Below are 26,485 nucleotides of genomic sequence, written 5' to 3'. Positions count from 1 at the left end.
TGTACACAAGGCTTAAGGGTCGGCAGGAGACCCAGGCAAACTCAAGTACACTCAGGTGCACTTTATGCACTAAGTGCACGTTAAACTGCACTTTAACTCCTATTTTATTTATTATAAATTTTTAAGAGCAAAAATGCAAAATCGGGCTCTTTACCTCCCTGCATTATTATATAAAGAGTATATAAAAAAAAAATCACGAATCTATGTAACTTATTTTATGAGAAATATGGATATTACGAATTACGGATTCGTAATATCCAGATTTCTCATAAAATAAGTTACATAGATTCGTGAATTTTTTTTGATATATTCTTTATATAATAATGCAGGGAGGTAAAGAGCCCGATTTTGCATTTTTGCTCTTAAAAATTTATAATAAATAAAATACGGACTCGCAGCGAGTCGCAGCTAAGCCAACCCGACAGAGGTCTCCACCGTGTCTCCTGCCGACCCTTAAGGGACGCTTCTTCCGTCCGGCAGAATACAGCCACTCACAGACCGGTGCTTGGGGTTTTTTGATCGAATCAACCAATCAGAAAATTAGGTTATAAATTAAACCAATTGACGACGTGGAAAATCGAGGGACACTCGTACCGCGCTGCTGCGCATGCGTGAAAAATGCCGCGATCGCGGGATCGCTGAATCGGAACGCGATGCCGGCCTGCCTCACCTGCCTGACCCTGCCGAGACTGCCGAGAGTGGCCGAGAGTTGGCAAGATGGCGACGACTGTGAACGGAGTGTTTCGCGAAGAATTACGCGATGCGATTTTACGTAGCAAGGTGCTCGTCGTCGGTGCCGGCGGTATCGGCTGCGAGATTCTCAAGAACCTGGTGATGTCCGGGTTCGCCGATATCGAAATCGTGAGTACACGCAGTTCTGTAATAGCTAACGTAACCTCACTTTCGAGCGATTTACAGATTTACAGTAACAATTTTGGTGCATTCACGGAACGTGAAATTAAGGCTATTGCGGCATTCTATCTTCATACATCATTTGATTAACCTCATTAGGTTAAACATGGATAAAACGATGTAATAACGCTAAGCGCGCTTCGTAGACGCACCCTTAATAAACATCATATTCTATTGTTTTTTTACTTTAATGTTACCAATAATAATGTTAACTTTATTGTTTTAGATAATGAAAGTAGTACAAATATCTGTATTCGCATTACTCACAATAATTCTGCTGATTTACTTTCTTTTCTCTTTTTTTCTATTAGAATTGACCTATTTGTTGATAATGAATTTCTTTATTCTGGCTCTTATTTACGTTTGTTGTATTCTTATATTTATTTTATTTGATTCTTATTTAAATAACTGCTTGATTTAATTTAATTTAATTATTTAATTGTTTTTTATTTTGGTTATTTTTAGTAATTTATTTTATTTCGGATTGCCGTGCTTTATTTTGCCTTTCACACAATTTTTATTTTAAGTTTTTTATCAATTTACTTTTACTTTATTTTCTGTGTTTTGATGTGTACTTGTAATGTTTTTATAGATACATGATTAATATTATATTCAGATTGTTCTCAATTAAACTTTTCCTTGTTTTTCAGATTGATCTGGATACGATTGACGTCAGCAATTTAAACAGACAATTTCTGTTCCAAAAGAAACATGTGGGAAAATCAAAAGCCAGCATAGCGTGTGAAACGGCATTAACATTTAATCCAGATGCCAAAGTGATATATTATCACGACAGTATTACATCGTAAGTTGATGTTGACACATTCGCTTTTCTTAGTCAACGCTGACGCCGCAATCTATTCGACGTTTCTAAAGTCTGGTGCGTTTGCAGATCGGAATTTGGCTTGTCCTTCTTCAAGAGGTTCACTGTGGTATTAAACGCTCTTGACAATAGAGCGGCGAGAAATCATGTGAATCGTATGTGTCTAGCAGCAGATGTACCATTAATAGAGTCCGGTACCGCGGGTTACGAAGGCCAGGTCGAACTCATCAAGAAAGGCTTGAGCCAATGTTACGAATGTACACCTAAAGCTGCGCAAAAGACTTATCCCGGTTGTACCATCCGCAACACGCCCAGCGAGCCCATTCACTGCATCGTATGGGCTAAACATCTCTTTAAGTAATTATCACAACATGATCTGCATTAAGATATTTTATATTATCATCTATTGATTAAACTTGTATAAATTTTGTTCAATTTTTACTTATATATATATATATATATATATATATATATATATATATATATAAATAAATGAATTTTATGAACAATAATCCTTAATTAATTTTTTAATGTAATATTGCAGTCAATTATTTGGGGAAGAAGATCCCGATCAGGATGTTTCTCCAGACACCGCGGATCCTGAAGCAACTGGTAATACAAAAATTATTATGCTATGATATTCGATATAATTTATAATTATACCGAACAAACACAGTGTAATTGACATTTTATTTTTTTAAGATAATTTTTATTTTAAAAATATTTTTAATGTTATCGTTATTATATTTATTTTTATTTTACTTTATCAAATAATTATCATTATTATTGTTTATAGCAAAATATAATAGATGTAATTAAAGTATTTTGATATTGCAGATACAGCAGGGGAAGGGGCTTTACAGGTGGAATCCAACGATAAAGGCAACATCGACAGGATTTCCACACGAGTTTGGGCCCAGTCCTGCAATTACGACCCAGAAAAATTGTTCACAAAGCTTTTTCACGATGACATCAAGTATCTGCTGAGCATGGACAATTTGTGGAAAAAACGCCGACCTCCAACGCCATTGAATTGGAGGGAATTGCCAGACGGAGGTTTGTTGCCGTTCCTACAGACATCTTCCTCATTGTCTCATTGTCAGTGAAAATAACGTATTATTTTCTTGAAGTGGCCGGATGCAGTAAAGAGATCAATCAGCCTGGGCTGAAGGACCAACAACGCTGGAGTATTTCCAAATGCGGCTCGATCTTTGCAGAATCGATGAAAAGTTTGAGTCAGACATTGAAATCCTCTCAAGAAAAATCGCCAGGCAATCATTTGGTTTGGGATAAGGATGATCAGCACTCTATGGATTTTGTCGCCGCATGCGCCAACATACGCGCGCACATCTTTGGAATTCCTCAGAAAAGCAGATTTGATATCAAATGTTCGTAACAATGTTCCATCTGTTCTGTATCTTTTTGCATCTTGTTCTTGAAATATGGGTTACCGTTTATATTATCTTCAACTTTCCAATCTCTTATAAAATCGAGGTATGGAATAAGTTGGAATCGAACCTGGGAATCGTCGATTATGAGTCAACTGCTCTCGCACGGAGCCACGCGTTACCCAGCATGTTCTTTCTGTCTTCGAAGTTAATATATCTGCGTCTCATTTTAAACGTACAATTTATTCAAATTACTCCATTTTACTGTCCATGAAACCTTCGATTTTAATCTTTACGTTATTCTTCTCGTTCTTTAGCAATGGCTGGCAACATAATCCCGGCGATCGCCACCACCAATACTATCATCGCGGGCATGGTGGTCCTTCATGCTTTCCGGGTCCTGGAGAACAATCTAGAAGCCTGCAGATCCGTCTATCTGCGCTTAAAGATGAATCACCGTAATCAGCTGCTAGTCCCAGAAAAAGCAGTGAATCCACCCAATCCGCAATGTTACGTTTGCGCACCTACCCCGCAGGCCGTGCTCGCGGTCGATACCTCCAGCATGACTATTAAAGAACTGGAAGAGTTGGTGCTCAAGAACATACTGAACATGATCGCCCCCGACGTCATGATCGATGGAACTGGTGCCGTCGTCATTAGCAGCGAGGAAGGCGAGACAGAGAGCAACAATGACAAGAAATTGGAGGAGTTGGGAATCAAGGATGGGGCAATTCTCAAGGTCGACGACTTCCAGCAGAACTATTCGCTAACCGTCTTCGTAGTTTATCGAGAGAAACCTGGTCCGAAGGACGATAGTCCGCAATTTTTAATACTGGCAGATAAGAACGCGCTTCAACCGAAGGAAAAAGAGGAAGAAGAGAAAACGGAGAAGTCTTCCAGCTCCAATGGACAGGTGGGTACTTGGGGAAATATTTCTTTCGATTACTTTATTATCTGTTATTTGTTGGTTGAAAAAATATATTTTCTGTAGAACGTGACTGAAATGCCGGATGTGGCTAAGAAGCGTAAAAATGATGCCGAAGATGAGATAGCAGCTAAGAAACGCAAAGTGGAAATTGATAATAGCGATGATAGCGATGATATCTGCATTATCAGTAACGACACATGCCATGATAACTCATCCGAGCTGAAGAAATCAACGTTGAGGAAGCGGAGGCCTTCCGATGACATTGATTGCTTGATAGTGTGCGACGACGATTAACTGCGAAAGCAAAAGATGAGCTTCAAAGTGAAGAGAGATACGGTTCAAGGTGGAAAACGAAAGGACTTGAAAACATTTAAAGTTCAAATTGAGATAAAAAGTAAAGAGATAGAAAAGAGTAAAGAAAGCTTTTGAAGAGAATAGAGGAAATGCAGTAAAAACGTAAGAAATAAGAAAAACATTTTCGTGTGAAAATTAGTTTAAAAGTTATTTCTAACATTGCGTGATTTACACAGAGAAGTGAAAAAGTCTCATTTTTTTTATTCCTTTTCTATTAGTGACATCCGTGGTTTATAGATACAATAATTAATTTAATTTTGTATATTGACGAATATACATATGCCGTAATGTATTATCATATTGTCATAACTATTGTCATTATCTTGATCATTAGAAAAGAAAAATAAGATTTTTACTTATACTAAGGTTTATTGATTAATATTCTCACATGTGTGTATGTGTGCGTGCGCGCGTGTATGGGTAATCATTGATTTCAAATTTTTATTTAATTCCAAAATCCACTACACAGTAATTCATAATTTTCATAATTAACATATTTCTAATAATTACATAATTTAATAATTTTCTAGATATAATCTTCCCAAAGAAATTTATATTTTTATTTACGTTTCCGTCATTATAGAGATGTAAAGACTCATCCATAAAAAGTCAATCAGAATATATTTTCTATTTTCCAGTTTACAAAAAAAGGCACGAGAAAATATCCCGTCTTTAAAAAATTTAGTTATTTATCAAAAAGTGTTCTTTTTATCTTTTTTCAATTAAGTATTACTTATTGCTGCTCCATCATTTTTTTGCCTGGTCAGAGTCAATTTTTACTCTTGGCACAGTGCAAATACTTGTCCAGCTTATAGTTATACATCTCAAAGTCCACTTTGTACCTTTCGTACAATCGCAGGACCATGTCGGTGGTCAGGTCGTGAAAGTATTTACACGTTATATCAGAGTTAGTGACCCCAGTACGAGTGCGCTGCAGCCTGGGCAAGTAGATCTTATCTTTATCTAATCTCAGCTTCGACAGGATGTAATTGACTTCCCCGAACGTGTATTCGTCCAGTTTCAGGATGAAGTTGTAGCTCACGTTACAGACCGCGCAGTGAGTGTGATATTGGGCCCAGTGGACGTCATTGTGATCCGGCGGTTGCTTCAGCAACCATTCCAAGAATTCTCGGAAACTGGGTATCACCTTCAATCTGCAGAGAAACGCAGATAGAGATCCGTATTCTATGTTACGTGAATTAATTGTAAAGTAAGAAAATTAGATGGAAGCATTTGCCACATGCGTACCTTCTGTCCGCCAAGAATATTCTTTGCAGGATGTTGCCGCCCGACGCGTTGAAACGGAAGAGTTCCGGCCTTGAGAGATGAAGAATTTGGCGAGTATAGAGCCAGGATTGTGCGGTGTATTTGCTATTGTCTTCGATGCGGTCTCTATAAATAATTTTGTACCGGTATTTTTTCGTGGCTGTCTCGAAGTTATGTCAGCTTGTTGTCGATTCAGAGTATTGTATTTTGTGTAATAAGACTAATTACCTATACGTCGAGACCAGCCGTGTAAACGGATGTCTGACGACAAGCAATTTGAAAATGGTATTGTTGTTAGCAAAACGCTGCAGATTTTCTAAACTTTCTGGCGACAGGACGTCCACTTCTCTACAAATGCATTCTCGAATCATTAACATATAATAAACTCCTGTTACAATTAATGTTGTATATCATTAGTTTATTTTCACGAAAATAAAATAAATAAAGGAAATAAAAGATAGAGTTATAATGTGTTACAAACTATATGTAACTGAATGGTTGAAATAAAGTTTATTATTATAAAATAAATTAATTTAATGTAATAAAATTAGACAGAAAAATTTGGGTCTTAATAAAAAACAAAGTAAATTTTTTCAAATTAATTATTATATTATTAATTGTATTTAATAAGATTATATAAATATGCAAAGTAATAAATAATAATGAATACATTAAGTGTTTGATCATGATTAATATTAGTTACTTGTAAAAATTGTGCTCGACTCTGCGGTTGCTCATGTCGGAAAACAGTTTGGTGAAACTGGTAGACCCGACTTTGCGGATCCAGCAATACAGCGACTTGTGTTTGACATTGTATAAAAAATGCCTTTTGACGAGAGGAGTCTTCAGCTTGTATTTCGCGCAGACGTTCGATACCTGTTGGAGCAGACTCGCGCTCTTCTGTTAACAGGAATACGTAAAATGGAAAGTTATACGTCGATTCAGATACCCTCGACATTTAACATTCGTAAAAATAAAATTGTAATTTTTGCCTGTGCACAAAATGAAAATAATGGTTGAAAATGGAGATGAATCCAGAATAATATCATGTAAAATTATAAGATATATATATATATATATATATATATATACATATTTCAAAAAGATATTCATTTAATATTAAATATATTCAAGATTTTCAAAAACTTTTTGATAATATTTGAAATAATTTAGGATTTTTATTATGTATTAATTAAACATATATTAAGATCATTTTCTATCATAACTTTAGTATTTTAACTTTCAATCTCTCTACAACTTATCCTCGATAGTATAGTGGTAAGTATCCCCGCCTGTCACGCGGGAGACCGGGGTTCGATTCCCCGTCGGGGAGGTTTATTTTTTTTTTAAATCTGTTATTATCTTATATTTATCTTTAACGTCTTTTTATATTTTCTGTCTAATTTTCATACATCTAAATATACCTGCAGGTCGAAAGTTCCACCCTTTAATTCGTCCATCCGCAACATGTTGATCTCCCCCTTGACATCCTTTTTAATTATCCTATCTGAAATCGAGAAGTGGAACGTTTGCGGCTGATACTTGATCGTCGTCGTCGAGCCTGTCATTTCTTCTACATTGCTTCTTCTCGTTTTAATTAAAATTATGCAAATGAGAAAATATAACACAATGCACGAACCGTACTTGAAAAATTGCGCTTTAAGGGACATAATGAATTAAACGTCGCAACTATCGACCGCACGACACACAAAATGACTCTTGACTCGGAGAAAGTCATAATTTACAATTTTACAATAATCATAAACTGACACATTTTTTTTATTTTGTTAAAATTTATTATTTAAAACACCATCTGAGAATACTTTCAAGATTTATAATAATCGAAATTTATGAAAAGAATTAGAGATAATTTCTGATGTTGATGCGTTGAAGCTGCAGCACATTAGAATCTTTCCGCACATCTGTCTCTCGTCAGGACGAAGTATCCGCTCGGGAATATCCCGTTTTGTGTGGGTGGTACGTGAGTGATATCCCTTATCACTTGTCGATTCTTCATTTCGTTTATTAGACACGTTTCTCTTATTCTAACTATATTTCCAACTATATCTCGCGAAAGAGAGAAGACTTGCTCATAATTTTCACTGTTAAATATATAGCTTGAAACTATCGTTCCGTACAAACACACACACACACATACACACACAATCGACCCTCCACTGTGGATCATCAGGGCATCAGAGCGCCTTTCTTATCTTCAAGCTTCCTCTTATTCTAATCTCCATCCTTATAGTAATAACGTAGAACGAAAATATCGTGACTCGTTTGGTCTTTTTACTTTACTTTTTTCGCTCTAATGTGGCCAACATGAGTAGGTAGTGGAAGAGTAGAACAAGAGGAAAACATCATTTTGCAAGGTTAAAACAGAGATCAATAAAATATGAAGCTTCATTAAGTAAAGAGTCGATAGACACGTGGAATCACTGAATTAGAAGCAATAGTACAGTTCTACTAAAGTTAAATTAAAAAATTGATCGATCCCAGATTTAAATCGATCCGCTCATTTCGAAAGAATTATTTCGCACAAATATAAGACGTATAAAGACCTCTATTAAGCTGGACCCCCCACCAGCGCAAATCAAGTTCGCACTAGGTCAAAAATTTAGTGCTATTTAGGTGCTAATTAAGTGCCCTAGTCCGAATTTTGGTGCTCGAACCGTTTAGCAGGAAATCGCGTAAAAAATGGGGGGGGGGGGTCCAGCTTGCCGGCACGCTTCGAATCGTGATATTTTCTTAAAGTACAATGTCTCAGGATTATTTCGGCACCATAATCACGCGAGCACCTAATTCTTTGACGATTCTGTAACGAATTACAGAGCGCTGTGCGCGCGCTCCATTGATTAATTAATTAATTTCAACGCTATGCAGCTAGCACTAAATTCGAATCGTGATATTTTTTTAAAGTACAATGTCTGAGAATTATTTTATATACTATAATCATGCGAGCAACTAATTCGTAGACGATCAGGTGACGGAACTTAGTGCTCAGCGCCAACGGCTAGTCTAAGTTAATTATCGTAATTGTTTTACTGTTAGCAATAAACTCAGAATTGGGAATATTTTGGTAATATATGTTTTCGATTATTTTAGTAACGAATATATTCATGCAGCTAATTTTTTAAGTGTTTGTGTCGACCGCGACGGTACTGTGTTCAATATATAGTGGTATATTTAAATAAATGTTATAATCTGTCAATTTTATCGTTATTTTAGAGCACTTAATTAGCACTAAATTATAGTGTACTTGTTTTCTATATAGGACCATTTTCTGATATGGAGGGGTCCAGCTTGCCGGCAATTGGATTTCCTGCTGAACGGTTCGAACACCAAAATTCGGACTAGGGTACTTAATTAGCACCTAAATAGTACTAAATTTTTGACCTAGTGCAAACTTGATTTGCGCTGGTGGGGGCTCCAGCTTAATAGAGGTCGTATAAAGTGTATAAAATGTTTGAGAAAAAATAACAAAAGAACAAATATCTTTATCGCGTATATTTGAATTTATTTCCTTTTCTTTTTTTGATTGACGAAATATTTCATTATTGCATTTTATTTGTGTGATTGCAAAAAATGTTGCACATTCAGTAAAAGAATTACCAATACTCAATGATACAAAACTTAATTAATATATATTACTTTACAACAGCGTAGAATGCGTTTGGAAGTGCGCTGCGCAGTTACGTTTGATAGTAATGACAATTAAACGTCATCGATTAAAATTGCCTCCATGGTGTACAATGATTATATAACCCGCCGATTCCCATTAATCATGAATTTTAAGAATTTATATTTTTATATTTTAATTAAATTAAATCTTTTTACTCAATTTATATACAAATTTAATCTAAACATATTTATAACATTTTAATTATATATTAAAATGTTAATTAAAATATATTAAAATATATTTTTTAAATATAAAAATATATAAAATATATTTTATAATTAATATTATATATATTACATGTATATGTAATATATATAATATTATTATTACTAATATGTATAAATATGTTTAAATATTTTTGGATTAAATTCCTCGAAATATTCTATAAATTCAAATAAATATAAATAATAAATAATGCTAGTTTAATTTTTTCATCAACAGAATTCCCTCTCCATTTCTATCATTATCAATAAAGGATTATGGGGACCGACGGATTTTCAAGGGAAACACTAAAGTCGAGATCCTTATCTGCGATCTCTATATCTGTGATGATCGCGAGAAGAACGGTGATCGCTGTGCCGACTGTGACGACTAGCCGTTCTCCATAGGAACTCGTCGACACTCCTCTCGTAGCTACGCTTTTCTAGTGCCGATGCTGTCGCATTGTAATCTGGAGGCAGTGGTAGACCATCGTAATATCTGAAAAAAAGGGATATTTCCATTCAATCTTACGCCCATGATAGAATAATTTTTGTTTAATGTCAATATGATTTGTTCAATGTCAATACGATTGTTTAATTTTAATAAATATATTTAATTTCTAGTTTAATTTAATGTCAGAGAGAGAGAGAATGGATATTTGTATTTTTATGGAGTTTGTGCTGTGTGAAAAATAAATGTTAAAGCGGAACGAAATAGTAGGATCTGGAAAGTATTAGATAAGCGCTTCTGGTGCAGTATTGAATAAATTCTTACCTTGGAGGTGGAGGTGGTGGTAGAGAATCGTACGGATGTGGGCCGTAAGGCGGTAATGGAGGCAATTGATGTTGCATAGTACGCATATAATCTGCCACATAAGCCTCTGCAACTGCGGCGACACCCAGTCCAGTTCCGTAACCCCTAAAAGAAATTATTGTTACACAAGGTAAACGATATATAAGATACATCGGGTATCATGAGAATTTATATCTGCCTTTTAAAAGAATTATTTAATAATTTGCGACGTGTAATGTCATTAACAGCATTAAATCATAACATTAAATTTCAAAAGTGTATGTCCATCGTACAACTTTAAAAGCCACGAATAATCAATATTGGATAATCGTACTTTGTGTAAGGTGAATCGCCTCGATTGAACCACGGTGTGTATCGGTACGAATGATCCCTGGAGCTCCTATGATTTCCTGTAACATCTTGAGATCCTCTCGCCAGTGACGCTAAACGTGATCTCGAGGTCAAGAATAGTTTGCGTCCTCGTCCACCTCTTCGTAAAAATCTAGAACTACCTATAGGTCTTTTGTCGCGATAACGCGATGACTTTACAACGTGTTTTCCTGCTTCCTTGGATTTCCGCAAGATGGGTGTCATCTCGATTCCTACAAACACAAATATTTATATACATGATATTAGTAAATATATAAAACAAGATTTAACAAATATTTGATTATTATTTATTAACTAATAACATAATACTTATATTAACCTTCGTCTTCTGGAAATAACCTGCACAATTCTTCAGCAACTCTGGGCTCGATTTCCTGGCCATCCCGACCAATCTTGACTTGTTTACCGTCATTCCATGGATTGTACAAATGTAATGTGGCTGTGAACGGCAATTCCTTTCTGCAGATCCAATCAACTTTAAATACGCCACCTAAGGCCTTTGCTGATAATCCAGGTGGTAAAACCTGAAATGCATTTCATAACATTATTTCCTCTTTTTTGACGATTTATTTAATTAATAAGAAAAAAATTCAATCAAATGACATTAAAGTCAATCAGTTAATTGTGAATCTGCTAATTATTATACAATATAACTGTTTATTATATCATTATATTTCATTCTACATACCCAAGAAACTGGACCAGCATCTCTTCTCGATTCTGTGCTAAGTCTTGCAAAACCAGCAAACTTCCCTGATTCCTTCACGGAAAATACCAGCAACACGTTTCGCGATTCCCTGTAGGCTTGATTTAGATTTGCTTCGTTTTGCGGCAACGTGCTCCATACTCCCTTGGCTTTAGATAGTGTCACATTTTCCGCATTATTGGACTTGATGATGAAAAATCTGGCAAAAAAGACTTAGAAATATTTACTCCAAGTCTAGACGATCCATTAAAAATATATAATTAAAAAAAGTAATTCTCTCTATATTATGTAAAATATGCTTACTATAAACTACAATTATTCTATTTGATTCAATATAAAAAGAATAAAATTTGGTAAAATTTCAAGCTACATACAGAGAATGCAGAGTATTTATTATTTTATTATAGCAAACTTTATATATCCATATACTATATAATTTATAATAATTAATTAAAATTAAATTCTAATTTGATACACTTGTGTAAAATTAACACTTAAACATATTTCAAACAGAATTTTGTTATTAATACAAAGACTGCAATAGCTATTTATTGTCTTCGTCGAACCTTGCGTCTCGAAACAAGTAATTCAACTTGGTGGCATAGTCATAGCTCTTGGTAGTGCCCTTGCTTTCCTTGGATCTGGCCCGCTTCGGCTCAGGACTGGACGATTTAGAGTCCCTGGATCTACCACGTTTGTTCCTGTTCCTCTTGCTGCGCTTATTGTCGCCGCGCGAGGACTTGCTGGAGACTACCGAGCTGATGGTAGGATGGCTAGAGTCCGAGTTGGAGCTGCTGGAGGAGACCTCGCTGCGGGTATCGTACGTCTCGTCCGCGGCGATTCTTAGCTCGTCGCCGTTGTCGTTCTCGCCACAGCTGAGATTCAGGTTGTCGCCGTCTGTGTTGCTGCCCATGGTCAACTAGGACTGTCCCTCGCCACCGTCGTCGTCGCCGCCGCCGCCGCTGCCGCTGCCGCTGCCGCCGTCGGATCAAGCGTCCTGCAACGCACAGACGGGAGGTAGCTTATTACCACGTCGCGAGCTGCGCGGGGGCACTCTGGCAAGAGGAACGACGCATCGTAACGTTTCTCGTACATCTTACGACAATAATGCGGTAGCAAGGGACTATATAGTGTACAGCGAGGAGGATAGTTCGGGGATTCCGAATCGAGCGGAAAGTCCACACTGTCCCGAGGAGTACTTTTTCTTAAAGCGCGTAGGCGCGCCGTAGCGGCACCCGGCTGACCCAGCTCCCTTAAGCCTAACACAAATCGACAACGGGGACACATGGCAACACGGACTGCCCAGAGAGATCTGGACCATGGACGGAATATAAACTATACTGGCTTTACGGACAGTTCCTTTTGAGATTACGCGACGGCATTCGACAGCATTTGACAGCACATATATAGCTCGCTCGCACGAAGGGCCGTTCTACGGAGTCTCTGAAAGCACGGAGAAACTTTTTATCTTTCCGGATCGCCTCTCTCGTTCTAGTTATTTATCCTCTACGCGCACTCCTTCCCCCAAGCAGAGGTTACTTATCAGATATTATACAGCGTACAACCGTTTTTACCCCCGCCCGTCAAACACATTGAGAGTCTGTCGGGAGACTTTGTTTACTGGGTTTCTTTGCCCCGCTTTTCCTTTTTTAAAAATCTTGTTAATTATCTAGAAAAGTTCGTCGCGCAAGGCGAATTAAGCCACTAAATACGTAAATTCTCGCCGTGGAGCGTTTACAGCGCTCGATCTCCCTCTCTTTCTCTCTTTTTTTTCCTCGGAGTCCTCGCGATATCTTTCGTTCGCATTTTTTTCTGACGAGTCCTCCCGAGGGCTCGGCGCACACTTACGTGACACCCTTTGTCCCTTCACTGACACACTTCACACCGGAGCACGCTCGGGGGTTTGTCCGACGCGCGATCGCTCGCACACAACACGGCACGCACGTTCTCCCGACCTCGCTGCGCGCGAATATATCCGCAACGTTAAACGATTCCCGACGACGGGGCGACGGTAAACAATCGCTCGCGGACGGCGGATCGTTCACGAGTCACGGCGTCCATTGTCGGCCATCGTTGTGACGTTGTGACGTTCCACAGTACTTCAGCGACGATGCGCGCCCCCAGCGCCGCCAGCGCGCCCTCCGAATCAATAAACTCGTTCTTTCGCTGCTGCACTTTCTGCACCTTTTTCTGCACCGCGCCTGCACTTTTTGCTCCCTTGAAAGAGCAGCGCGCGTTCGGCGCGTTCGGCGCGTTCGGCGCGTTCCAAAACACAGAGAAAAGTGAAGTTGGCAGAAAACTGCACGGATATGGGCCGGTTTCACCGATTAGTTTAAATCAGCGCAAATGATGTTTCTGATTACGAATATCGCAATTATAATGCGATTTTCTGTGAATTTTGGTTGCAATAAGATAGAAAAGAGTAATTCATAGTTCCTCATAATTTTTTTACTTTTAAATAATTGTCCAAGAATTGTCATTGAGGTTAAGTTATGACGAACTAATCCCTACAGTAAACATGTCACTGAAGGTAATTTTTTTACATAATATTCTTAACATTAATATTTATATAATTTATCTTAAAGTTTATATATATATATGTCTTGTTTGTAGATATCTGACATAAGTATCTGTATATATTTATTTGATAATTATATTTATTTGAATATACCTATATATGTATATATATAGACATTGATAATTCATTTGTATTTATATAAATTTATATGTCTTAATATTTATTTATATTTTTGAAAAAAAGAATTTTGTCCAGTCTGCATGTACATATCTGTTTTATTTTGCATCTTATTTCTATGTATTTCTATTTGCTTTTATATGTTTATATTCACACATAAAATTTTTCTGTTTATCAGCATAAAAACGAATACCGCAGATCTATCGATGATTACCAAACTGCGGCACCTGTGCAACGTAGGATCGGTCTTTATTGGATCCTGGCCACATTGAGAATAGTCCTCACCTTTGCTCCACAGACAGGCTACATTCATCCCGACGAGTTCTTTCAGTCCATCGAAGTTGTCTCTGGTATGCCACCATTCTGCTATCCAGCTATTATTTTAGCATTTTACTTTATATCTAATATTTATATCTGTTTTTCTTTCTATAGGAGACCACTTCGATATTGATGTTTACAAACCATGGGAGTTTAACGCTACCTTTCCCATACGTTCTACGTTCGTGCCTCAAGTCGTTGTTGGTTTGCCTTACGCAATTCTCAAGAGACTGTCTCCGTATACATTTCACTTCTTCGGATTGTCATTGAGGAGACCTTATTTCTTCGTGCTCTTCCCCCGGCTTTTCATGTGTGCGCTCTCTTTCCTGTCGGATTACTTTCTATACAAGATCTGTTACATGTATGGCCAGAACTACAGAGTCAGGCTTGTTACGTACGCTAGCTCCTACGTCATGCTCACCTACGCTACCCGTACGCTATCCAATTCTATTGAATTGGTGCTGACTGCCGCACTGCTGTATTTCGTTTCCCGGTGCATGGCGTATTCGGAGAAGGTACCAATTTCTTCAAAGATTATGCGATATAAAAGTGATCGATGAGCTCTTAGAAAAAAATTTATTAAGACTTAGGGAATCCAGTTTTGAATCAACTTTTCGTTTTGTGTTAATTGATTAAGAAACCTTAACTTTTAATTACCTTGTTTGTACCTTGCGTTGGTCTAACGATTTTATTGTTTTATGTTAGGTGGTGTTGCAGAATGATTATCTCTCCAAGAAGTATAGCGAAGCAGCGACTGCCGTAGAGCGAGTCAAGTACTACAAGCTCAGGGCATTGCTGCCCTCGCATTCTCTGAACGACTGCTTTGTGCTGGCCACGATAACGGTAATAGGGATATTTAACAGGCCGACGTTCGTCGCGTTTGCCTTCGTCCCCATCTTCTTCTGGCTACTAAGAGGAATGAACTCGAAAAGCGTCGGCTTCAGAGACTTTCACATCAGAATGTTCGTCTTTGTTCTCTGTGGATTGCCGGCCGCGATATTTTTCATTCTAGTCGACAGTTTCTATTTCGGATATCTGACGATGGCGGAGATAGGCCAGTTGGAGATCGGAATCAACAATTTTGTAGTGACGCCAGTTAATTTCCTCAAGTACAATGCAAATACGAAGAATTTGGAGTCGCATGGACTGCATCCTCATTTCCTGCATTTCCTAGTCAACATTCCACTGCTGTTTAACGTTTTGGGAGTTATTGGATTACTGACGTTCGCGAAAATGATACATAGGTGAGTCATACCGATATATTGATACGAAACATATAAACAACAATAATATTCATTTCCAGCGGGCTGAAGGCACAATGGCTGCATCTACCGCGCCTGCAGAGTATCGTAGGCCTGATGACATTTACGTTCATCATCCCAGTCGTCTTGTTGTCTGTCTTTCCTCATCAAGAACCTCGTTTTATAATCCCGGTGCTCTTCCCGCTGGTGTTTCTTTACGCGCCTGAACTGAGTCAAGTCCCCAGTCTGGATATCGTCCGCAGATATGTCAATGACGACGGAAATAGCGAGACCTGCAGTCCCGTCGAACCGACGAAGCACAAGTCCAGGAAATTGATGCTCTGGTACATCAGCAATCTGCTGTTGGCCTTCTTCTACGCTTTCGCGCATCAGGGCGGAGTTTTACCACTCGTGTCCCACATCACAACGGAGCTGAAGGCCAAACCACATCTCACTCACGTGCATCTGTATACCTCGTACAGTTACTCGCTGCCCACAGCGTTGCTGCAACTGCGCAATACCCGCAGGATCTATCGCAGCAGCAGTAATCACAAATACAAACTGACGCAGGACTTTCACTTGTACGAGCAAGGCTCCAAGCCTTTGCCGTGGGTGTTCGATAGCATCGCCAGGAGGATCAAGGATTGCGAGGAGAATTTTGTTGTCAACAGGATCCCTTACAGACTGTATTACGCGTTACCGGCCTCCGCGATAAACGAGTTCACGGAGTTGTCGAGCAATAATTCACACTTGTTCAGGTTCCACCTAGTCAATACTTTCTATCCTCACATCTCTATAGAGAAATTGCCATCGTTGCGTTCATTCGGTGTACTGGAACATTTGTTAAGTTTTCGGGACGATGGCATTTTCAGCAGTATCGTCGCGACTGCGAAGGATGTTTATGAATACGTTGAGCAATTTAGATTATTATTGCTAAAAATCGAATACTTAGTGCCTGAATCGAAGCAAAATAGGCTTAATAAATAAATAAATTTCAAAAATGGCTAATATAACAAATAAACTTAAAAAAATTGTATTACATCCACACATAAATAATAATTATTTATAATATATATTTATATTAAATATAAAATAACTAGTCAAAGGAACTAATGAAAGAAAGAAGAGAAAAAAATGCAGTAATGAAATAGATTTTAGTTCGAAGAAATATTATTTAGCGATTAATCTTTGTAACTTTTTATACGTTTAATAGAGAAAGCACATCAAATTTGTATATAATAAAATTTAAATTACAATTAATTCAAATACAAAATACAATATTTTTCATGTATTAAGAAGTTAATATAATTATTTAAAAATAAATTCCTTTGATCTGGAAAACTGCAAATCGGATGTTTATGTAAAAATTATATATAATATATATTAACTATAACAAGATAAATTTAGTAAATTTTATAACAATAATTAAAGTTAAATTGACTTAATTAACGGTAAAGTTTAAGGATAAATTCTATAATTATGAATAAATCTGTTACTGATGTATTAAAAACTGTTGAATTATATAATATTTAAAGTATATACTGTATATTAAAAATAATGATATTTACAATGGAGATTTACAGTAAATTAACGACTGATATAAATACAAAATTCCACATTTTTATTTTTAATCATTAGTACAGCTTCTTTGACAAAAAAATAATCTGCGTGTATAAATACATTTTATTAAAACAACTTAAAGTGTTAGCTATGCAAGCGTTTTACTACAGCAAATACACAGAGGATAGTATTATACATAGAGGGGAGAACTTTCTCAAGTAAAAACAGGCAATCTATACTGCGAGTGAGAAGTGAATCAAGAAGTGTAAGATAATGAGAATAATTTTCCACGTTTCACATTCCTATGTAAGATATATAAATTATATGATTTATAATTATAAGACATCTTATAAGAACCGAAACGTTAACTAAGAAGTAATATATATTGGATGAAGATAAAATGTTAACTAATAATTAAGTAACTGAAAATTATTTCTTTTTTGTTCGATTTGAGAGCTTAGACTTTGTGTATACAAAAAGAAGACAGGTTTAATGTATTTAATAAGATAGATATTTAATCTCTGAATCTGTGATCAAGAGGATTCCTTTTACAGAAAGACCAAGAGTGGAGCGAAGCGCATAAATAAAATCTTTAAAAAAAGTAAAAACTTACGTCCCCCCCTCTTTCTTCCAATCACTCTCACTTACTCTCTTTTCCTTTCAGAACTAATATTGAAATTGGAATAAGTATTTTTCTAACATTAAAAATCAAATAAAGTACATATATTAACAAAAATTTAATTTTTCTCTGATATAATTTGTGTGATGTTTAGTCTTAGTCTTATTACTATTCTATATTCTGTCGTGTGAGTGATTTTAGTAGGCCTATTGTTAGACCGAGATCATTCTCGTGTGGGACGCGAAAAATATATCTATATATAAAAATATAATATACATAGTGTACCGGAAAATTTTCAGTAAAGGAATATTGCATATTTATAAAACAATTAAATAGATGAATTATTTACGAGAGAAACAAAGACTCAGAAATCTTTTTCTATTTATTGAGGACTAAATTTTTTTCGGAACACTATGTATAATTGTACAATCAAGTCAATATACGAGGTATTTTTAGTTTAGTACAACTAATAATTTCTATTGAAGCGTTAATAAAATAAATTATTTCAGTACATTGTTAACATTTTTATTATTTTGATTATTTCAAGTTTCGTTACATATCCATCGGATTGAGTTTTTCTCCTCTTTCTTTTGTCTTTAACAGGACATTATTTTTAATTTATGAAAAATTATTATTTGTTCTCATATGTTATACGTATTAGATTTCTGAAAAAACTTGAGCATTTCAGTTAATCGCAAAATGTCAAAATTAATTTTTATATTCTCAAATTTTTGATTAATTTATCCAAAATTAAAAACACAAAGATAGTAATTAATACCAATTATCTACACATAGACTTTAATTACATTGCGATAAATATTATGTTTTATGATATTTATTAAAGTTTTTAGGTAAGATCATTTATTAGTTATCTTCTTTCAGATTTTTATCGCACATCAAGTTTAAAAACCCAATCCCAAGAGACATTTTTAATTGAATTATTTAAAATATATTTCTTTGATTATTTAAGGTGTGTTTGAGTTACTTTCGCTATAAGTCCAAGGAAGCTCTTCATTGAACTTGCTTTGATGAGCCGCGTTCCTTGCTGCATATAATCGCTAAAAATGCAGCAATCAATGTAAAAATTGTAATTCAAATTCTAATTTGAAAGTATTATTTACATTATCGTAAGCCTAAATTATCTTATTAAAATTTTAATTTTTTAAGGATACTTACAGGATTATCGATATAAGCCTCGCAACCGTAGCACCAGACAGAGATATCGCTGAAGCTGAGCGTGATGGGATGCTCGTATTCCTCCGCGTGCTGCATCGCGTGTTGATTAACACTGCGGGCGCAGTGCACAGTGTAACACTGCAGGCAAATCCAATTCTCTGCGGTGCTGGTACATTCGGCACACGGCGAATTTACATCGATTCCACCCGAAGGAACCTCGTTAACTGTAAACAGATGCGGACAGTCCTGTAGGGGCACGACCGCGAACATCTCTCCCGTCGTCAGAGCCTACACAGGGGAAAAGATATCGTTATACCGATTTGTATCTATATATAAAATAATAAACATATATTTATCAGAAATCGTTGACGAGAGAAATAACTTGTATTATAATAATAAGAGTTTCACCTGAAGATTGTCAGACAGATACTCCGAGAGAGTTGTGGATCGTGTCTCACGTTGTGACGATGCCGCACCCTCGTCATCGCGATCCTCGCGTATGTTAGAATTTCCTTGTTGGCTGCCTCTCGGTTGGTTCGTTTCGTTCACGCATTTTTGTACACTTTGTGAAACTGCTAATCAAATATATCCTTAGTCAGAGAATACAATAATTACTTTTATTAAAATTAATCAAAGCCTGAATTCAATATATACCATCCAGATTTTTCGTTTCGCTCTGCTTCAACTCGGGATTCCTTCTCGCCTCGACCGCTTCGCTTTTCATCGCGTGCAAATTTTTAATCTTAATATTCTCCACCTCGCACGTTAGCTTCGAAATCTCCTCGTCCGTCACTAGATTCAAGCAGTTCTTGTCGATCGCCAGATTCAAGTCCAATTTCTCGCTCTCGATTACCTCTAAGGCGATCTTCGATTCCGTTTGTTTCAATTTATCTGCGTTTCTTCCTTGCTCCTTGAGTTTATTCGGGATCGTCTTAAGTTTAGGAAGTAGTCTCTCTTTCGGTAAGGACATTCCATATTGCAGATTGGACCAGAATTTCTTGTGAGTCTTCAGTACATTATTGATGGAATTGATCGCGCTAGTGCAAGGAATGAGATTAGGATCCAGCATTGGCAAAGGATCACCCAGAAGGGCCTTGGTACACATGGTCATCGCATGGGAGATTGAGTTGATGTTGTAACCTCCTTCGAGACTTAGGATTATACGACCGTTGGCTAGGGATGAGAGCCAATGAGTTAAATGACCATAGAGTTCTGGACTTACGAGACAACCTGACAAAAATAAAAAATAATTTTCTTTATAGATTATTAAAATATATTAAAAACGTGTTTTTATATAAGTTTTTTTCGTAAATTTTTAATACATTTTTTCAATATTTCACGATAATTGATTTGCTAAAATTTACCTCCAAGTGTATCACCAATGCAAGCATCGAATCCGGCCGAAATTAGGACTAACTCTGGATTAAATTGATAAGCGATGGGCATCACAACTTGCTGGAAAGCCGCTATATATTCAGCATCTCCCATACCCTTCTGTAGATGTAATAAAAGAAAATGTAATGCAATTTTTTTAAATTAATTTCAAATTGCATTAAACTATAGACTTTCATATACTAATGTCAAACGATTGTTTGTGAAGAATATTTCTTAAAATGCTACAAATATACATATGTATTACTTTGTTCCACGGTATGTTTACGTTAAATCCCTCGCCTGCGTTTAAGCCAACGTTTGTATAATTAGCGAGCCTAGAATTTGGAAAGAAGCTTCCATTATCATAACGATGAACGGAGATGTAAAGAACCCTTGGATCTTCCTCGAAAATAGATTGCGTCCCATTTCCATGGTGCACGTCCCAATCTACTATTAAGACCCTATAAAGTATTTATATATTATATTTTTCTAATATAATTTGTTCTTATAGCTATTTCAAAGTTGTATTATTAGTGTTATACCTTTTAACATGATGAAATTGTACAGCGTACATCGCAGCCACGGCAACATTATTAAATATACAAAAACCACACGCAATGTCTATTTCAGCATGGTGTCCAGGCGGCCTTACGATGGCCACTCCGGATTGACACTCCTCATTTAAAACTGCATCCACCACTTGCAAGAGAGAACCGGTGGACAAGCAGGCGCTCGACCATGTTTCAGGGTGAAGAAAAACGGAATTGTAATCCGAGGCTTGCTTTTGTAATTCTTTGAGCTTTAAAGTCGATGTCCTTTTGATGTCGTCTATATAGTCCATTGAATGGACCAAAGATAATTCTTCTACCGTTGCACTCCTTCCCTTTGTGATACAAAGAAATCATGAATTATATTGTTTTCCTCAATAAAATCTTTATAACTTTCATTCATATTAAGTTAGGATTTCCTATTAATTTAAGAATTCTTTAAAATAAAATAATTATGTAACTTAAGTGATCTTGATCACTATATAGATCAAACTAAATTTACATTATAAATCAAATATATACGTATATGTATCGTCATACTTGTAATAAATGGCATCGTTGTAATAAGTCATGTTCTTCGTGATTCTTATAAATGCTGGAGATGCGACTTGGTTTCTCCGGATGAGAATTGTCAGAAATGTTGCAATGCCTCTGCATCTTTTCATCATAGACGATACATACTTTATGAGGTGTTTTACGCAAATTTGTTACTGCAAAAATAAATATTTTATAAATTAAATATTTAATAATAATAATTGAGCAATAATCAACTTTCAAAATATATTTTTTAAACAACTTTATAAATCATATAGTCTGTTTTTACTATTAAAATCTTTATTGAATCCGTTCGAAATTATCTTTAACGATCGACGTATTCTTGATAAGATTAAAGATAGCCCTTATCTTTAATACATCTTTAAAACATGATAAAAATCCATTAGATATCAGAATAGAATATAATTTAATAACAGGATGTCAGATTAATATCAAAGAACTGATGCGGAACTCGCACTAAATGTCACATGCAACAAGCAGTAAATAAAACATACATTGTGATTTATTTAAATATTTTTTAATACTTACATTGTATCAATTCATTCAATTTTTTCTCCACAGCTTCTAATGTTTCTTTGCTTTGTACAGGATAACAATTTCGAGTTTCATACTTTTCTAGTTTAACTTCACTGCCTCTGAAACAGCAGGAAGAAGACGAGCAATTTGTAAAATATGTTAATAACGTTGATATAAGTTAAATAATTATAACAAGTAACAATTATAAAATAAAAATTAATATAATTAAGGTTTAAAACATAAATTTGTTTGAAATAATTTGTTTAAGTAAAAGAAACACACAATTTATTTCATGAAACATATAAAAAACGCATATAATTGAAAAATTTTAAATTATGCTAATCAATCATTATATTTTTGAGTAATACATAAATGTCTGTAGTTTCTTACTTATACGTAACCATAACTACGTGCCGATTAGCAATCTCCTCTTTATTGTGCGTTACACTATTGATGCTGTATGTGTCTTGGTATTGATAACATTTCCAGTATGGTTTATGAGCGTAGATCGCATTCAGGATAGTATCACGTATGCTGGAACAATAAAAGGCTTCGTAAGATAGAGTGAAAAAGAAGAATATTATTCTTAACATCGGGATAACAATAATTTAATAGATTAGATTGTTATACCTTAATGATGGTAACTCAAGTGTTTGCAGAACCGGGCATGGATCGCCTAATAAAGTTCTTAAAGTCAATGCTGCACTTTCTGCTAATGATTTCAGGCAATAACCACCCTATGTGTTAAAATATTGCGTTTAATATTTATATAGTACCTACGTAAGTAAAAATATAAACATATATTTAGAAATATATTCTTTCACCTCTAAAACCACGGCGACTTTTCCATTTGCCAAACTTAATAACAACGATAATAAATGCGAATAGCATGCCGGAGTTATCAGCATTTCACCCTGTGTATTAACAAGAAAGTATTAGGGCTACTTCGACCAAACTCCAGTTAACTTAATCGTTGATTAGTCCATTGGAAATGACCAATCGCATTTGCCAATCTGCTTAATGAGCAAATGCGATTGGTCATTTCCAATGGACTAATCAACGATTAAGTTAATCGGAGTTTGGTCGAAGTGGCCCTTAATTAACTAATGAATTTTAAGATATATCTGAAATACTTTCTAGCAAGAATAAATTATTATAAAATTTAGATAATATACCAAATATTAGTGATAAAAATGACATTTATAATTAATATTAATACACAAAATAGTAATATAGATACTAAACAATATTATTATTGCCTCATATTGTCCCTTTTTCTTTGCTTTCTTTCACTTTTTTTTCTTTCATTCTTATAAATTAATTAAATTATACAAAATCTGTACATGTAAAACATGTAAATAAAAAGAAAATATATATTTTAAAAATTTCTTTAACTTATATTAAATAAAAGTGCCGTTAACAAAAAAGAAATACAGTGACATGAGTAGCATGCACAATACATTAATAACCTAATAAAAAAATACTATTACAACCTTTTCATCGCCCAATGCGGCATCAAAACCAGCAGAAACAAGGACGAGGTCTGGACAAAACTAAAGAAGAAATGAAAAAGAATAATAAATATGTGCAAATTTACCTCTGGACAACCCAGAGCCGCATCGTAACCTGCTGATACTATTATCAAATCCGGTTGAAACTACAATGTTAATACTTTCATTAAAAGATTAATTTAAATTAATCATTTTATAAGTAAATTTTTATACTAGTAAAGGCTAACGTATCACATACCTCGTAAGCCATTGGCAATAAAACTTGCTGGAAGATTGCAATGTAATCGGCATTAGTCATGCCGGTTTTATTTAAAGGTATATTAAAGTTGTAACCCTCTCCGAGGTCCTCCCCGACATAATGAAAATCAGATTCCCTCAAGTTGGGCCAGAATTCACCATGTTCATAACGATGTATCGAAAAATAAACTACGCTGTAAAGAAATTTTAAAGCAATTATTAATTAATTTTCGAACAAATGAAACAATGTCTTAATATAAAATAATTCAAAAAAGGGAAAGTATACCGTGGATCATTGTAAAACATTTGTTGCGTCGCTTGCCCATGATGAACATCCCAATCCACAATTAGAATCCTATTCGCCAAACCAGAACTCAGAGCTTTCTCTGCTGCTAGAGCTACATTGTTGAAAAAGCAATAACCACAATATTCTGATTTCATTGCATGATGACCAGGTGGCCTGAAAGAATATTACTATTTACTAATATATCATCAAATATTAATTTTATTACATAATTATATTATTACTAATATAAGTTAAATTAAATTAATCCAGAATTTATTTTTAAATTAAATAAAAGTAGATTGCTGAAGGTAAAATTGAATCAGATTAAATATTTTATCAATATTTTATATAAAGATCTTCATATATTACCTGATAATAGCCATGCCATTTTGTATTTCGCCTTTACAGATACTTTCTACTAGATTAATTGTCGAGCCAACAGCTAGTAAAGACAATCTATACGTAGACTGTAAAAATAAAACAGATCTTAAAAGCTCTTTCGAGGTATGTCTAATATTTTTGTATATACTTAAGAAATAACATTAGTCAAAAAGTAAGGCAGTTACTTGATTACTTTTTATTAGAAGAAAAATAGAATTATATTTCTACATACCGGGTGGATATAGACACAATCGTACTTGGACGACAGCAACTCCAAATTCTCAGAATCCATAGAGCCGTCCGTTGCCTTCAAAATATCAATCTGCTTCTGACTATGTTTACTTAGGAGCTCGTTCTCCGTGGCACGTCTCGGTTCGATAAATTTACACCTCTGTACCAGGCCCAGCTCCTCGCATCTCTGTAAAACTCGTGTAAATCTGGCTGGGCATTCGGGATAATTTGGATCCCAGAGGCACGAGTGCTCGGCCATGCTTCGGTCAAATACGAGGCCAGTCTCTTTTCGCATTGTCTTATACCCATCAATTGCTCTCTGATATATGTCTGGTACAAAGGTGCTGTTGGATCTCTCCGATAGCAGCTGTCGTTTCGCTGCCTCTTGCTTGGCGGCCAATAATGCAGCTGACGGACGAACCTGTCGCAGAATCAGAATTTTCATCAGAACATTACTTGAATTTTAAGATATTTTGAAATAACTTAAAAAAAACATTGCTTTTAATCACTATTACAGTCTATTATACATTCAAACACTTAAATTGGTACTTTTGCTGACTTTTACAAGGTGCATAATTCTTAACAATCACTAAATAATAGATAATATTTACATTTTTCGACTTCCCAGACTTCTTCGTTTTCTTCGCATTTGTGAACATGTTTGTAGCAGTTCTTTGGCACTTGCTGGAATTCTCAATCACTTTTATCAGCTCGATCTCGCTGTCTGCTAATTGTCTAGCAGCAGTAAACAGATCCAGGTTCACTGTAGATTCAGTCTATAAAATTGTTAGATATAATTATACAGCGTCAGTTATAATCAATATAAATAATATCACATAAAGTTTAGTGTCATAAAAAAAATCTCAAGGTAAAGAAAAAGTTGCAGCAGCTGCAAGAAAAGAGAAGCAAGAAAAAGACTTGTTTCAATGTCATAATTTTTAATTAAAAAAATGGTTTCTAAAATCTTTATCCTGCAGCGACCAGATAAGTCTGAGCTCTCCAATCAGTGCAAGTCGACAAGGGTAAATTCTAGTGGATAAAGAAAGAAGTAGCCAAATAGACCTGCTGTAACTTTTGTTGAATAAAACTGTTGGTCTTCTCCCGGATAGATTCCTTTGGTATACAACGTTAAAATCTATGACAATAAACGTAAGACTTGTTACGAAGAAGCTATTGGTCGAAGTGCAGACTGCAGGCGACGTATACGCTCTATCTGTCCTTCTATGGGTATAGAACGTGATACGAGATTTACCCCTCCCCAACATGTGTTTGTTATCTTGTTTTCGAGAGTCAGCGATAAGATAAAAATTGTGAACAACTGGATATAAAGTTGTTAATTATAACGATAAGAGTCCTTACCATTTGCTTAATCGGCAGGATTTAGCGGATGTCGAAACGATACGCCTCAAGTAAACACTCATCGGACCACGTCGGACAACACAGATTACATATTCGATCGACTATCGCTTGCCGAGACCGAGTTGAAACGATCCAAGGGTGCAGCGCTTTAAATCTATTCGCGTCGCTTCGTCGCTTCGTCCACTTTCCTATTTCTCTTGTTTACAATGTTTACATCCGTCGAGACATGCATTTATTCCTGACGGAAGGTAGCGGCGTGTCGCGTGATGATGAGATGGTGTGATCTGTAATCACAGATGGGTGTGAATACTGTGAATTGCAATTCATTGGATCTGCACTGTGTTATGAAGTAAGATATGTAATTAAATGTTAGAAAGAGAGAGATCATAAATAAATTTGTCGCGTTGCTAGAAATCTCGACAAATATTTGCCC

General features: G+C 35.7%; 5 protein-coding genes, 1 long non-coding RNA gene and 1 other non-coding gene across 12 annotated transcripts; 3 read left to right on the top strand and 4 right to left on the bottom strand.

Moving 5' to 3' along the window:
* The first annotated feature begins 673 nt into the window (after window positions 1-673).
* Window positions 674-4,766, top strand: Uba2 (Ubiquitin-like activating enzyme 2). The gene is made up of 8 exons (XM_071709675.1): window positions 674-861; window positions 1,563-1,717; window positions 1,805-2,092; window positions 2,280-2,347; window positions 2,573-2,791; window positions 2,866-3,123; window positions 3,441-4,036; window positions 4,115-4,766. Exons 1-8 carry the CDS (start codon window positions 718-720, stop codon window positions 4,343-4,345), a joined length of 1,959 nt encoding a protein of 652 aa, XP_071565776.1. The 5' UTR covers window positions 674-717; the 3' UTR covers window positions 4,346-4,766.
* On the bottom strand, window positions 4,587-9,036 carry LOC139774431 (carbohydrate sulfotransferase 11). The gene is made up of 5 exons (XM_071709680.1): window positions 7,096-9,036; window positions 6,375-6,571; window positions 5,900-6,019; window positions 5,654-5,797; window positions 4,587-5,559 (listed from the first exon to the last, which is right to left on the bottom strand). The coding sequence occupies exons 1-5, from the start codon at window positions 7,339-7,341 to the stop codon at window positions 5,175-5,177; spliced, it is 1,092 nt and encodes a 363-aa protein (XP_071565781.1). The 5' UTR covers window positions 7,342-9,036; the 3' UTR covers window positions 4,587-5,174.
* Trnad-guc (transfer RNA aspartic acid (anticodon GUC)) lies at window positions 6,933-7,004 on the top strand. Its single transcript has one exon. It is a non-coding gene; the product is annotated as a tRNA-Asp (tRNA).
* A 130-nt stretch (window positions 9,037-9,166) lies between the features above and the next one.
* On the bottom strand, window positions 9,167-13,539 carry Ythdc1 (YTH domain containing 1). 4 transcript variants are annotated; one of them, XM_071709678.1, is made up of 7 exons: window positions 12,539-13,539; window positions 12,012-12,442; window positions 11,428-11,644; window positions 11,059-11,263; window positions 10,684-10,951; window positions 10,332-10,475; window positions 9,167-10,055 (listed from the first exon to the last, which is right to left on the bottom strand). In XM_071709678.1, the coding sequence occupies exons 2-7, from the start codon at window positions 12,356-12,358 to the stop codon at window positions 9,881-9,883; spliced, it is 1,356 nt and encodes a 451-aa protein (XP_071565779.1). In that variant the 5' UTR covers window positions 12,359-12,442; window positions 12,539-13,539; the 3' UTR covers window positions 9,167-9,880. The 4 variants fall into 4 exon arrangements, with proteins under 4 accessions (XP_071565779.1, XP_071565780.1, XP_071565778.1 ...); XM_071709679.1 differs by having other exon boundaries at window positions 12,012-12,888; window positions 13,294-13,539; XM_071709677.1 differs by having other exon boundaries at window positions 13,294-13,539.
* A 178-nt stretch (window positions 13,540-13,717) lies between these two features.
* On the top strand, window positions 13,718-18,389 carry Pig-z (phosphatidylinositol glycan anchor biosynthesis class Z). Its single transcript, XM_071709673.1, has 5 exons — window positions 13,718-13,975; window positions 14,319-14,490; window positions 14,573-14,973; window positions 15,164-15,702; window positions 15,762-18,389. Exons 1-5 carry the CDS (start codon window positions 13,964-13,966, stop codon window positions 16,684-16,686), a joined length of 2,049 nt encoding a protein of 682 aa, XP_071565774.1. The 5' UTR covers window positions 13,718-13,963; the 3' UTR covers window positions 16,687-18,389.
* LOC139774428 (uncharacterized) lies at window positions 14,648-15,208 on the bottom strand. Its single transcript, XR_011718573.1, has 3 exons — window positions 15,116-15,208; window positions 14,880-15,021; window positions 14,648-14,784 (listed from the first exon to the last, which is right to left on the bottom strand). It is a non-coding gene; the product is annotated as an uncharacterized lncRNA (long non-coding RNA).
* Window positions 17,300-26,462, bottom strand: Hdac6 (histone deacetylase 6). 3 transcript variants are annotated; one of them, XM_071709672.1, is made up of 20 exons: window positions 26,053-26,462; window positions 25,756-25,828; window positions 25,305-25,469; window positions 24,695-25,114; window positions 24,451-24,548; window positions 24,082-24,255; window positions 23,797-23,989; window positions 23,645-23,704; window positions 22,872-22,961; window positions 22,678-22,784; window positions 22,438-22,581; window positions 22,060-22,166; window positions 21,517-21,686; window positions 20,971-21,311; window positions 20,694-20,889; window positions 20,419-20,548; window positions 19,709-20,284; window positions 19,463-19,629; window positions 19,055-19,342; window positions 17,300-18,936 (listed from the first exon to the last, which is right to left on the bottom strand). In XM_071709672.1, exons 3-20 carry the CDS (start codon window positions 25,350-25,352, stop codon window positions 18,844-18,846), a joined length of 3,402 nt encoding a protein of 1,133 aa, XP_071565773.1. In that variant the 5' UTR covers window positions 25,353-25,469; window positions 25,756-25,828; window positions 26,053-26,462; the 3' UTR covers window positions 17,300-18,843. The 3 variants fall into 3 exon arrangements, with proteins under 3 accessions (XP_071565773.1, XP_071565771.1, XP_071565772.1); XM_071709670.1 differs by lacking the exon at window positions 25,756-25,828; XM_071709671.1 differs by lacking the exon at window positions 25,756-25,828 and having other exon boundaries at window positions 19,463-19,626.
* Between the last annotated feature and the right edge of the window lie 23 nt (window positions 26,463-26,485).

Source organism: Temnothorax nylanderi, unplaced genomic scaffold, assembly GCF_030848795.1.
Source record: "Temnothorax nylanderi isolate EJ_2023f unplaced genomic scaffold, tnyl_v1.0 TNYL_tig0081_pilon, whole genome shotgun sequence".
NCBI classification, from domain to species: domain Eukaryota; kingdom Metazoa; phylum Arthropoda; class Insecta; order Hymenoptera; family Formicidae; genus Temnothorax; species Temnothorax nylanderi.
Note: the sequence above shows the minus strand (reverse complement) of the source record. Positions and strands in the feature narration are given on the sequence as shown.

Coding starts and splice junctions, on each gene's coding strand:
- Uba2 (XM_071709675.1), top strand. CDS start 718: ATGGCGACGACTGTGAACGGAGTGTTTCGCGAAGAATTACGCGATGCG. Junction 3,124..3,440: donor AAGCAGATTTGATATCAAAT/GTTCGTAACAAT, acceptor CTCGTTCTTTAG/CAATGGCTGGCAACATAATC. Junction 4,037..4,114: donor CTTCCAGCTCCAATGGACAG/GTGGGTACTTGG, acceptor TATTTTCTGTAG/AACGTGACTGAAATGCCGGA.
- LOC139774431 (XM_071709680.1), bottom strand. CDS start 7,341: ATGTCCCTTAAAGCGCAATTTTTCAAGTACGGTTCGTGCATTGTGTTA. Junction 6,572..7,095: donor GTGGAACTTTCGACCTGCAG/GTATATTTAGAT, acceptor TCCTGTTAACAG/AAGAGCGCGAGTCTGCTCCA. Junction 5,560..5,653: donor ATATTCTTGGCGGACAGAAG/GTACGCATGTGG, acceptor GTTTCTCTGCAG/ATTGAAGGTGATACCCAGTT.
- Ythdc1 (XM_071709676.1), bottom strand. CDS start 12,358: ATGGGCAGCAACACAGACGGCGACAACCTGAATCTCAGCTGTGGCGAG. Junction 11,264..11,427: donor ATGCTGGTCCAGTTTCTTGG/GTATGTAGAATG, acceptor AATGCATTTCAG/GTTTTACCACCTGGATTATC. Junction 10,476..10,683: donor GGCGATTCACCTTACACAAA/GTACGATTATCC, acceptor AATTTCTTTTAG/GGGTTACGGAACTGGACTGG.
- Pig-z (XM_071709673.1), top strand. Junction 14,974..15,163: donor GCATGGCGTATTCGGAGAAG/GTACCAATTTCT, acceptor GTTTTATGTTAG/GTGGTGTTGCAGAATGATTA. Junction 15,703..15,761: donor TTCGCGAAAATGATACATAG/GTGAGTCATACC, acceptor ATTCATTTCCAG/CGGGCTGAAGGCACAATGGC.
- Hdac6 (XM_071709670.1), bottom strand. Junction 23,990..24,081: donor ATGTTTTACAATGATCCACG/GTATACTTTCCC, acceptor ATTTCTTTACAG/CGTAGTTTATTTTTCGATAC. Junction 19,343..19,462: donor ATCTGTCTGACAATCTTCAG/GTGAAACTCTTA, acceptor TCCCCTGTGTAG/GCTCTGACGACGGGAGAGAT.